At 45.6% G+C, this 12,587-nt stretch overlaps 1 protein-coding gene across 3 annotated transcripts in view; it reads left to right on the top strand.

The window, feature by feature from the left end:
- Positions 1-12,209, top strand: part of LOC145350784 (ras and Rab interactor 2-like) — a 156,979-nt gene extending 144,770 nt beyond the window's left edge. For all 3 annotated transcript variants that reach the window (XM_080200072.1, XM_080200073.1, XM_080200074.1), the window contains 3 exons: positions 489-620; positions 5,245-5,411; positions 6,372-12,209. In XM_080200072.1, the coding sequence (XP_080056198.1) occupies positions 489-620; positions 5,245-5,411; positions 6,372-6,707 (635 nt within the window). In that variant the 3' untranslated portion in view covers positions 6,708-12,209. The remainder of the gene's footprint in view (positions 1-488; positions 621-5,244; positions 5,412-6,371) is intronic.
- Positions 12,210-12,587: the final 378 nt, after the last annotated feature.

Below are 12,587 nucleotides of genomic sequence, written 5' to 3'. Positions count from 1 at the left end.
TCCACCTTCTTCCGTCAGGAAAGAGATACAAAAGTCTGATGTCACGTACCAACCGACTCAAGAACAGCTTCTTCCCTGCTGCCATCAGACTTTTGAATGGACCTACCTTGCATTAAGTTGACCTTTCTCTACACCCTAGCAATGGCTATAACAGTACATTCTGCACTCTGTCCTTTCTTTCTCTATGAATGGTATGCTTTGTCTGTATAGCGCACAAGGAACAATACTTTTCATTATATACTAATATATGTGTCAATAATAAATCAAATCAGATCCAGTACTCTGTTGTACCTCTGCTACATCATTGAGCAGCCAGTGATATATCTGATGATTAAACCCTGAGACAGTGAGCAGAATGCATTTATGTAATAAACAGAAATCATCTCGCCTCTTGGGAATTGACTTTATCCTGCAAAGTAGGGGATGCGCTACCACAGGAAGCAACAGAAAGTGCTGATTTTCATCAATCCGTGTAATTGTGCCCACAGGGAGGTTATACGGGGCTGATGACTTCCTGCCGATGCTGACCTACATAGTGGCCCAGTGTGACATGCCAGAGTTGGAGATCGAGATTGAATACATGATGGAGCTGCTGGACCCATCACTGCTGCATGGAGAAGGTACGAAACAGAGTCATTATTCATCGTGCTGCTGTGTTTTCAGAACACTGCGAACCAAGTCATTCACAACGACGCATTCATTTGACTCCGCGTCTTTCAATGGAGTGGTAGCAAACACTGTACAAAGATTTATTTTGATGGTGGCTGGATGAATTATTTCCAGTCCTACTGGGGAGGGCAGTGGGCGACTGGGGGGGGATCACGCAGTGGCATGGCACAATTTGTGTTCTGCTGAGAAGAGAAGGGCACAGTTTGCTTCCTCAGTCACCTGAACGGTGAGTTCCTGTGCTGTTAGAATCAGCTATTCAGCCTTCTCAAAGGGGGAGAATGGAACCAGGTCCGCTCCTATGTTTAATCATTTACAAGAAGCATGTATCATTGCAGGTTTTCTCCACTTTAAAACTGTGCAGAACTGGGAGTGAGAGTGGGCGGGGAGACAGCGGTATTGACACTTTTGGGAAGAATGATTTAGGAGTAAATAATTATTGACACGTTTAACGAGAATCATAGAATCCCTACAGTGCAGAAGGAAGGCCATTCAGCCCATCGAGTCCACACCCATAACAATCCCACCCAGGCCCTATCCCCGTAACACCACACATTCACCCCGCTAATCCCCCCCCCCCCCCGACACTAAGGAGCAATTTAGCTCGGCTGACCCACCTCACCAGCACATCTTTCGGATTGTGGGTGGAAACTGGAGCACGTGGAGGAAACTCCACACAAACGGTCACCCAAGGTCGGAATAGAAGCCGGGTCCCTGGTGTTGCGAGGCAGCAGTGCTAACCACTGTGCCGCCATGCCATCCCATTAACTAGGGTCAGCACTAGTTGGGGGGGGGGGGAATAAAAATGCATTGTTTTGGTTATACACAAGTGACCGAAGTCGGCTCATTGTGTATTTAATTTGTTCCGTTACTGACTTATAGGCTAACAATAGATTGATGCACACTGCCTGCTGAAAAGAATAACTCAGTTTCACTATCGTGTGGACTGAGTAACTGGGTTCACATAGCAATTAATAAATTAATACAGTGAGTCTACTTGGAATACATTGCTGGCACGTAACTGGTATTATACTGGGAACTGTTTTGTTTGGGAACACTGAGTTTGATACATCCTGATGTATGAATGGAATTTTTATTGTTTAAAGCACAGGGAGTTCTCCTTCCTTCCTGTTCTGGCTTACATACTGGTACATTGTTGGTGTTGTCGCCTGACCGCCCCCCAACCCTTCCAAGATAACTCCTACTTCCATGGGAGTTGGTGCACACTCACAAATAAAATCAAGTTTGTGTAAATGCGTTGTGCGAATATAAAACAGTGACTGCTTCTGACCTGCGAAGTAAGGAGGTTTGAACAATGTCACCATCTGCTGTGCAAAAGCTCACATTGTACGTCGAACTTCAAGCAATAATCCTCAACGTTCTGTTGTGTCAGTAAATGGATTCCAATCAAAAAACCAAATATCTTCTTCAAACGTACTGGGCTGGATGTAGATCTGATGCACCCATTGCGGGGGGGTGGGGGGTGCAGGGAGGGGGGCCCAGAAGTTGCCAGGGATTTGGCATGGTCCGTGGCAGTTGGCTGAACCTGGCGGAAGAGGCGACTATTTAATGGGCGCAGGTGATGCGGGGTTGTCACTGGATCGCTTGATGTGCACACAGTAAAAAGTCTGACAACACCAGGTTTTAGTCCAACCTATTTATTTGATAATATACTCACAAGCTTTCAGGTTAGCCCCTTCGTCAGGTGAATGGAGAGTTCTGGCCTCAGACAGAGCATATAAAGCACAGACAGTTTAGAGATTACTGATTACACATTAGAGATTACACATCGCTTGATGTGGGCAGGGCAAGGATGTACTGATGTCAGGAAGCCCACAACATCTGATGCATAGAAACTAGAATCAGGAGTAGGCCATTCGGTCCTTCAAGCTTGCCCCACCACTCATGTCGATCATGGCTGATCATCAGTTCAATATCCTGATCCCGCCTCCCCACCCCCCACCCTCACTGTCCCACCATCTCCTATCACTCTTTAGCTCCAAAAGCTATATCTAATTTCTTCTTGAAACCACACAATGGGGTGAATTTTCGCATTCCACCTGCCATGGGAATCATAGCAGGTGAGGGGTGGACCAGGGAAAGTCAGTTGACCTTGGATTTTCCAGTTTTTGGGGATGAACGTGGCCAGAAGGTTGCCCCCCCCCCCCCTGCCAAGCCCACCTATAGTTATACTTTTAGCCTCAACCACTTTGTGCAGTAGTGAATTCTGATGGCCATGCAGGAGGTGCCAGCCTATTCAAAAGGCAGGCAGCCTTATGTCGGGAGCTGAAAATTGTCTTGCATGCTCTGGTGAAGACCCATGGCACTGCGATGTACAAGATGCACTGCAGCAACTCAGCTCAGTGACCATCACACAATCACTCAGCGGCGTCAACAAATTCAGCCGAGGTCTGAGATGTCACCATCCAGTTGGTGAGTCCCTCCAGTGCTCAAGGCTGAAGAATGACAGGGTGGCTGTCTCCCACGCTGCCTCTACCTCTCCCTTTTCTTAACTGAATGCCCTCTGCCAAGGGGCCCATCTGTGATGCCACTTTAAAAGATGTCTCCCCACCCCAGCCTCCACCTCCACACCTCAGTTGTCCATTGCCCCTTTAAATTTTTGATCCCACTATCTGCCTGCGACTCTATCCCTCAGGAGTGTCAACTCAGCAAGTTTAGCCACCGAGGAAGGGTCTCCAAGATCGATCCAATGCCCAGTGTCTCTAAGATCGATCCAGTGCCCTGTGATTCTGTCTGCTGGAAGTCAAAAGGACTCTCTCAGTACGTCAAGGAAACCATATACAAGTCACCAGCTTTCGCTGGACAGGTTACTGTAGGCAAAAGAGACAAGACGTTCACTCTATCAGGGAGGCTTAACTTGCATCTAATTGGATTTCAGTTATATGCAAGTGGGCTTTTGAGTACATTGACGACCGTACCACCACTAATGAGTGAGTTGCCGCTTGATCTCCCCCCGCCCCCCCCACCCCCCGCTGCTTTAACCACTTAAAGTTTTCTCGCCACCAGGAGTCGAACACATGGCTTCCCAGGCAATTCCATCTGCCCACCCACCATCTTGCCCATAAAATCCAACCCATTGCGTTGCTTTCACATGCCTGTTGGAAGCAATGTGTGGCGTTAGCTAAATATGCTTATTGGTAAAATGTTTAGATTTGCATCAAACCTGGTATGCGATATACAAGCATTACCCTTTCGGAAGTTAGTAAGGCTCAACATGTAATCGCTGAAATTATAGCTAATCCAGTACAATTCATTTCTTAAAAACATTTTTTTTAAATTGTAACACTGCTGATATTAAGACAAGTCTTACACAGCGAGTCTCAGTAATGTAGGGCGGATCCCTTGGGAGGTCAAGCAAAGCAAAGCTTATCAACTTTTGGAAAGAGAGAGGATGCAACTTAACAGTTCACATGCAGGCCTTTTTTTTGCAGTTTCCAGGTCTGATAAATAGTGTCTACCCAAAGCCACATGCCTTTAATGATTAGGCATATAAATACTGTGGCTAAAATAACAGGTCAAAGGCTAGGAATTCTGTGGGAGTAATTCATCCCTTGACTTTGCGAAGCCTATCCACCATCTACAAGGTACAAGTCAGGAGTGTGATGGAATAATCTTCACTTGTCTAGATGAGTGCAGCTCCAACAACTCAGAAGCTCAGCACCATCCAGGACAAAATAGTCCACATAATTGGCACCCCCTCCATCGCCTTAAACATTCGCTCCCTCCAACTCTGATGCACAGTGCCATGTCATGGCACTGTGATGTACAAGATCCACTGCAGCAGCTTGCCAAGGTTTCTTCAAACTGGTGACCTCCACTGCCTAGAAGAATAGGGACTGCAGACACGTGGGATCCCCACCACCTGCAAGTTCTCCTCCAAGGTCACCCACCATCCTGACATGGAAATATGTCACCGTTCATTTACTATCACTGGGTCAAAATTCTAGAATTCCTCTCTTAGCAATACTGTGGGCATATCAACACCTCAGGATCTGCAGTGGTTCAAGAGGGCAGCACCTTCTCAAGGGCAAGAAATAGTTGCCAGTGATGCCCACATCCCATGAATAAATAATGAAATAGCTTCTGTCACTGTAACAAAACACATTACTGAAGGTAAACGTCATCCTTCAACTTTTCCTCATATCTTCCACCTCCCCATTCCCCACAAACCCGTCATCACCACTATTTTCCAGAATCTCATATACATCACGTGCATGTTGTATTCCAAAATAGATTTAACAAGACATGAAATTTATAACTGTGCTTAAGATCTGCAGATCTTAAGATCTTCCAACTGTGCTTAAGTTTTGGCTAATGTTTGCAAATTCAGAATTGAAAATGCTGTTCAAAACCTCTGGCCAAGCTTTTGGTCATCTGTCCTAATGTTATTTATTTTCACTTGGTGACCAACTTTGACGATGCTCCTGTGAAATGCCTTGAGACATTGCTGTATAAATGCAAGTTGTTGTTTGTATATTGTCCACTCACCATTACCAAAAACCTGGTCATAACCTGGACCTTATTGATTGACCCCTTCTGTTGCTTTGTTCTGTATAGGTGGCTATTACCTGACCAGTACATACGGAGCCCTGTCACTAATAAAGAATTTCCAAGAGGAACAGGCAGCCAAGTTACTGAGCTCACAGACCAGAAATACCCTCAACCAGTGGCACAAGAGGAGGACTGCAAACTGCAGGATAGCTCCAACTGTGGAAGACTTCCAGGTATGTCCCTTAAGGAGAAATACATAATAATTGTTGAGTGGAGTGTATTTCTACAGGTTAAATATATAGCATAAGAGTCCTTTTACTTTAGATTTTAATGGCATTAAGGGGTTTGGGAGAAAATGGGATATGGCATTGAGATCATGGACCAGCCTTGATCATATTGAATAGCTGAGCAGGCTCAAAAGGGCTAAAAGACCTATCCCTGCTCCTAGTTTCTACGTTTCTTCTGGCCTAGAGCTTGGAGGACTTACTTTCCCATTATTTCTAGCTTGCCTAATAGCACAGTGGCACAATGGTTAGCACTGTTGCCTCACAGCACCAGGGACCCGGGTTCAATTCCCAGCTTGGATTACTGATTGCGCAGAGTTTGCACGTTCTCCCCATGTGTACATGGGTTTCCTCTCACAGTCCGGAAGATGTGCTGGTTAGGTGCATTGACCATGCTAAATTCTCCCTCAGTGCACCTGAGCAGGCGCTGGGAGTGTGGCAACTAGGGTATTTTCACAGTAACTTCATTGCAGTGTTAATGTAAGCCTACTTGTGACATTGATAAATAAACTTTAAACTTTACATCAGCCTGGCTTACCATGGAACCCTGGGATGAATCCGACAGAATTCCGGGGTGTGTCCGACGGAACACCTGAGTGTATCCGACAGAACCTCTGGGTGTGTCCAACGGAACCCCTGGGGCTCCACGTGACCCAGTTTGCAAATCCTGATCTAGGGAAATGGAACAGTTCTGTATTCAGGTGACTGCCAGGTATGCCCTGGACAGCAGCCTATTCATGTCTAGAGCTGATTCTATCCTAGGGACGTGCTAACGTAATACTGTGGAGATTGTAACTGCAATGGAGCACTGAACAGTTTGCAATCTACGTGCAATCGGATGTCATTGTGTGAATTATAGAGATGCTGCAGCATTGCGTTTACCGGTCCCCTTTATCTCAACCTGTGTAGAACTACCTACGTGTGGCCTTCAACAACACAACAAGTGGCTGCACAGCCAAGACGTTACTGGTGAGACCCTTTACGACGACGGAGGAGCTGTGCGACCTTTGTGCTGCCAAGTTCCAAGTCCAGGACACTGAGAACTACAGCCTTTTCCTTCTGATAAATGACACTTGGCAGCAGTTGGCTCCCGACACCTTCCCGCAGAAGATCAAGGCAGAGTTGCACAGTCGGCCTCAGGCACAGATGTTTCACTTTGTCTACAAGCGTCTGCACAGTGATCTTCCCGACAACATCAACGAGGACAGCGCCATGGCCCCTGAGGGATGCAACGCCGCTCCTTGAACAGCGAAACGTATCTTTAGTTTGTAAAGACGTCTTTGGAGTCTTCCAATTTCGGTTTCGTTTGAATTAATTTTGGTGGCGTGCCAGGGGTGTGTGTGTTCTGAGAACCCAGTTAACCTTAACCGGTGAACCATTGCTGATGTTCTCGGAGTTATGTGTATAACGCTTTGCCAGAGACACAGCCGACTATGGGGTTTCTGCATCTCCTTGGATGAGATATTCACTCTGTGCATGGCAAAGAACAGTCAGATGCAATGCATCAGTGAATCTGTCACAGTAGCGGGATGGTTTGCATCCTACTCTTGGACTAAAAAGTGGGAATAAAATCAGTTTGGGCGCAGGCTGCATGAATGGTTTTATGTTCGTAGGAAGACTATGTGTTTCTGTGGATCCCAGAAACACACACTTAATTTGGTAACAGTTGCTGGTTAACTGAAAGTTTTTTTTTAAGATATTTTTTTAAGCCAGAAATGATTATTCTTATAAACATCTGGGCATATAATTTGTTAATTTTTTTTTAGTTTTTTTTATTATTCACAATATATTGATCAATATTTTTTATCTTTGAGCGTAAGATGTTTGCTCGACGGACGAAATTGTCCTTTGATTCATCCACAACACGGCTGCCGTACATTTGTGTGATATAGTACTGCAATGTTTCGGAACCTGCCATGCCATCTGGCCCTTCGTTCAGCTGCAAATGAGATGCGACACCTCCCTGTAAAATATTCAGCGATGTGGCCCTGTGCGAGATCGCTGCTCTAGGCATGTTCGCCAGCATCCAAATCCATGTGATTTGTTTTTTTTGAAAGTGCAAATTCAGGGCACCACACATCAGGATGGATATAGAAACCTCGGAGGGAGTGCAAGAGGAATTTACGAGGATTGTTCTGGGGAGGTGGGATTTCAGTTAGCCTGGAGAGGTTGGAATGGTTCTCCTTTAGAGCAGAGGAGGTTAAGGGAAGGTGGAGGCTTTCCAGATCATGGGGGAGGGAAAGACGAAGAGAAAACGTGGCATAAGGGCCAGTAACCAAAGAACCCAGATTTAAAGTCATTGAGGGAAAAACAGAGGTGACACAAGGGCAAAAGAAATTACACAATGTGTTGTCCTGATCAGTAATCCACTGTGTGAAACAAAGATTCGATAGTAACTTTCAAAAGGGATTGGGTAAATAATTGAATGGGGAAGATTTGCAGGACTGGGGGGAGAGCCGAGGCTAATTGAATTGCTCTTTCCAAGAGCTTGCAGAAGCATTGTGGGCTGAATGGCCTCCTCCTCTGCTGTATTGTTCTGTGATTTTATGGAATAGTTTGGAAAGAGCACAAGGTGTAGGAAGGGGCAAGAGTTTGGGAGCTAAAGCGCGTTGTTGGACCAGAACTGTGCTCTGCATCTAACCTGCTCTGTCTCTGAGTGGGGAGTTCATTGACACTGGAGGCCCAAAATGGTGAATGTTGCAATTCCACCAATGACTCATCCCTCACCATTCACCAGCACAAAACAGATGTTATTGGCCTGGTCTCACAACACAGGAAAGAGCTCTAATAATATGGTGAAAAATGGGAAGTAGGAAGTTGAATGAGAGAGAGAGTAAGAGAGTGCGGAGTAAAAGGGAAAAAAAGAACATTTGATTACAGAAAGTGTCAGGGTAGCATGGCCTAGTGGTATAGAAAGTAAATCTGCCCACATGATTGTCGGGTTTAGGTTCTGGCTTTACCTATCAATCAAATCTACCTTCCATAGTCATTCTCGGCTGAGCTGCCAGAAGGCAAGGGGGGTAAGAATGAAATACTGATCTGACTATGTTTTTGTCCATCTTTGTGTTTACACTACTGTATCGTCACTGCACTTAATTGCCACTTAAACATTCCACCCCATCAGTGAGATTATCCTGTGCTTAATGCCAATTGACTGCCTGAAGAACAAGGTATTATTGTCACTTCTTCCACTATTGCCTCTGTGTTTTGAGGGCCCAGTTTATCAGCAGGCCTTCCAGTGGTTCTGTATAAATATTCTGTGTAATTGCATCAGCTGGAAAGTATTCATTGTCAGAGCTGTGTTTTCTCTCTCGCCCTTGGAGGCTTGTGTTGGAATCCAGCCCAGGACAAATGGGATCAGCGAGCGGGTCCACCCTCCCTGAGGCCTAAGGCTCCGATTTAATGCAGTGAATCTTTTTGGCTGTTTCCAGGCAGCAGTTCGGTGGCACGAAAGCTGCCTTCAGATTGTCACTAAGCTGTCAGTCTGCCTTGGAGAGGTATTGAGGGCAGACGGCGAGAGATGTACCTCTCTGGTACAGCAGGGGCACTGTCTTGGGGCTTGGGTTGTGGGTAGTGTTTTCTGCGGCCTCTCTGCAGAGATGTAAAACAAGAGCAGACACCAAAGGTGGAGCTGTAACTGCAGTGAGCCATTCAGCCTATTGGGACCATAAAATTCTGCCAGCGTAAAGCTCCATCCCAAGTTTCTGTTTAGTTTCTCTGCAGTTTCCTTAAGTGCACTTTCTTTCTGGCAGCACCTCGATTTGCCACTATCCATAGCATCCTTACAGTGCAAAAGGAGGCCATTTGGCCCATCGAGTCTGCACCGACCACAATCCCATCCAGGTCCTATTCCCGTAACATCACATAATTACCCTGCTAATCTCCTGACACTAAGGTCAATTTAGCATGGCCAATCCAACCTAACCCACACATCTTTAGACTGTGGGAGGAAACCGGAGCACCCAGAGGAAACCCATGCAGACACGAGGAGAAGGTGCAAACTCCACTCAGACAGCAACCCAAGTCAGAATTGAATCTGGGTCCCTGATGCTGTGAGGCAGCAGTACTAATTACTGCGCCACCATGAAGGAATCCTTTTGCTAGGACCTAGCACCATTGGCAGGAAAGTCAGGAGGAGCAGCCGTAGGCCTCAGTCCCCCCAGAGTAATGGAAAGCTTCTTGGTCTGCCGATGGATATGGAGGAGGAGCTGATTGAAGTGTTAGTTTCCTGGATGGGAAGTGGGAAGGGAGGAAGAGAGAGAGAGAAACATCTTTGGTGCAGCCCCAAGGAGTCTTCAGTCAGTGGGGATTGGAGGGCAGTCCACAATGCCAGGCTTTACTGATTGTTCCTGCAAACATGAAGCCCCAAGCACCTGCAGTGTCAAAGGTCAAAAAGGGACCTGGGAGGACAGCCCCCTTCATACCTCCCTTATTTCAGTGAGTCTGGCCAGCCTTCTGCAGATATGGGCAGCTCTGCCCCTACAGGAAAGGATAAGCTACAGAAAAGCTGACCAGTCTCCAATCATTCTTTATACCAGACCACAGAACGCCCACTTCCTGGGACCAGGGAGTTTGAAAATGTAGCCCTGTTGTGCAAAGAGAGACTTACCCAGCACCTGAGCTGAGTGCAAATTTTGAAAGCCTGAATTTCCATAGTGCATTTCTCAGCAGTGAAACCATCACAATGACGTGGAACCCAATTTCTCCTCTGCCGCAGTGGTGACGTGGAGAGATTTGAAGGAAAGGACTAATGTCGACAGACAATGAGGAAAATTAAAATCCACAGACAATCAAAAGCAATCAAATAACATAAAGGGGGGGAGGTATTGAGCTGCTAAATTACCCTAACGTAAAGTGGCCCCGCTCTACGTAGCCAGAGAACAGCATCACTAGAACCTGGGTTTGACTCCTTTGTGGCCATCCTTGGCCTGCTGTAGTTCTCCAGTGAAGCCCAACACAAAGCTGGAGGAGCAGTGTCTCGCCTCCCGGTTGAGTTCGGCAGCTTTCGGTTGTGACCTCTCTCCTCCCACCTTAATCGCCTTTTTTAAAAAAAAGATCCCAAACATCTATTGCCTCAATGCAAACCCAATACCCTTCCCACACCAGGCCTTCTCTCTCTGCTCCTTAAATTTGCTACATTTTGTTGCCAACCTTCCTGTCTCTATACCTAACTCATGCTCTCTCCTTTCAATTCTAAAGGACCTGAAACATTAACTGTGCTTCCTTCTCCTTACAGACACTGCCAGACCTGCTGAGTTTTTTCTGGCATCCTCTGTCCTTGTTTCAGATACCAACATCCGCAGTATTCAGCTTACTTTATTTGCCTTTTGCTTTGTCGGTTATGCTGAGGATTTGTCACGCAAGAACAGATATTCTACACGATCGTATACAGGCAAACATGGTTTAAATCTAAATTCTAAATGGGGAAATGTAAAGGGACCTTTTGAGACATTTTATAGATTGTACTTCTCATTGTGTATATAATCCCACCCTTTGGCTACTTGCATCAGGTTTTATTCTCCCTCTGGCCACTTGTGAACCATCGTGTGAGTCTTAACCTTACAGACCCAACCTTGCAAATATTTGAATTTAACATTCCTAATTTTTCTTACAAATTCACAATAGATTTTTTTTTACATTTCTGATTAAACTGACATTCTTGGGGCTTTTCCTTATTAAATGGTTTAGCACCATAGGCCAGTGAGATATTACATGGTGCAGACTATTCAATGCCTAAACCTTGAAATTCCCAACAGTTGCAGTGCTGAGAACAGGCTAGTTCAGGGTACCACGGTCCCTGGAGTCAGTGCAGTTCTCCAGTAAGCTACATTCAGTATCTTTCGGGTTCTTTTGCATGTTGGTTAACATGAAATGGCCAAATCTCTTTAGCAGAATCATAAAATCCACAGAGCAAAAGAAGGCCATTTGGCCCATTGGGGAATCTGCATCGACCACAATCCCACCCAGGCCTTATCCCCATTACCACATGCGTTTACCCTAGCTGGTCCCCCTGACACAAAGCATCAATTTAGCATGGCCAATCTACCTAACCCACACATCTTTGGACTGTGGAAGGAAACCGGATCACCCAGAGGAAACCCACACAGACACGGGGAGAACATGCAGACTCCACATAGACAATGGCCCCAGCTGGGAATCGAACCCTGGTGTCTGGTGCTGTGAGGCAGCAATGCCAGCCACCCTGCCATCCCAAGCTTAATGGCCAAGTTTTCCAACCATACCCTTTGAGCTTGAGTCTAGCATCTGACAGCTCCAACCTGTGAACCACCTCCTGGTTTCATGCGCTTATTCTTGTTGACACGTTCCTAGAAAAGTTGGGTATTAACATGGAACAGTACCATATTCATGACCACTGGTAAACCAAAACCTCTGCTTCAGTGATGCAACTGAACCACGTTCTGTGCACTGACTGGCGCAGAGCAAATTAATTGCCAATTACCAGTAAAAGAACAAGTTATACTACTGTGTACTATGGGAACAAATTGTTAACCTGGAATTTGCTTACATACAATTTATATGTGGGTAGATTGCCTTTTTAATGATATGGCATTTGTGATTTTTGTACGTAGTTTAGAACAGTATTAAGAATTTGTATACCAGTATGGCAGTAATATTGTAGGTCATGAAAGCAAAACCCCTCTATATACTGTATTAGCATACTGCCTATAGTCTGTACAACTGAAACATTGTATGTTGCACGCAATAAAAATGGAATGATTTAGTAATATACTTGTGAATGCTTCAATTCAAGACATGAAAGAAATTTTATTTGTTGCCAGTGTGTTAAAGAGACAGTAACAAGTTTATTAGTCAATAGCGTTCCTAGTTTCACAGTTTGTCAGAGGCTTAGACAGGAAGCAAGTGAGTGAGGCTGCAAAAGAAAATCACCTTAAACTGAATGGGTCTTAAATTAATCTGTCCATTTGTGACCTGCCAACACCAAGCTCAATGTCGGATCCAAAATTTGCTTTCTAAAGCGGGGAACAATGGTTTCCATTCTCACGTTGAAGTTGCCTCCACTTGTGAAAGTAAGCTCTAGGGCTTATTACAGCTTCTACTAATGCACAGTACTCATGGCTGTGTCCAATGTGTGTTGCAGCTGCC

Source organism: Carcharhinus amblyrhynchos, chromosome 12 (genome assembly GCF_965287045.1).
Source record: "Carcharhinus amblyrhynchos chromosome 12, sCarAmb.v2.hapA, whole genome shotgun sequence".
NCBI classification, from domain to species: Eukaryota; Metazoa; Chordata; class Chondrichthyes; order Carcharhiniformes; family Carcharhinidae; genus Carcharhinus; species Carcharhinus amblyrhynchos.
The sequence above is the reverse complement of the archived record's forward strand: the minus strand, read 5'-3'. Positions and strand labels throughout refer to the sequence as shown.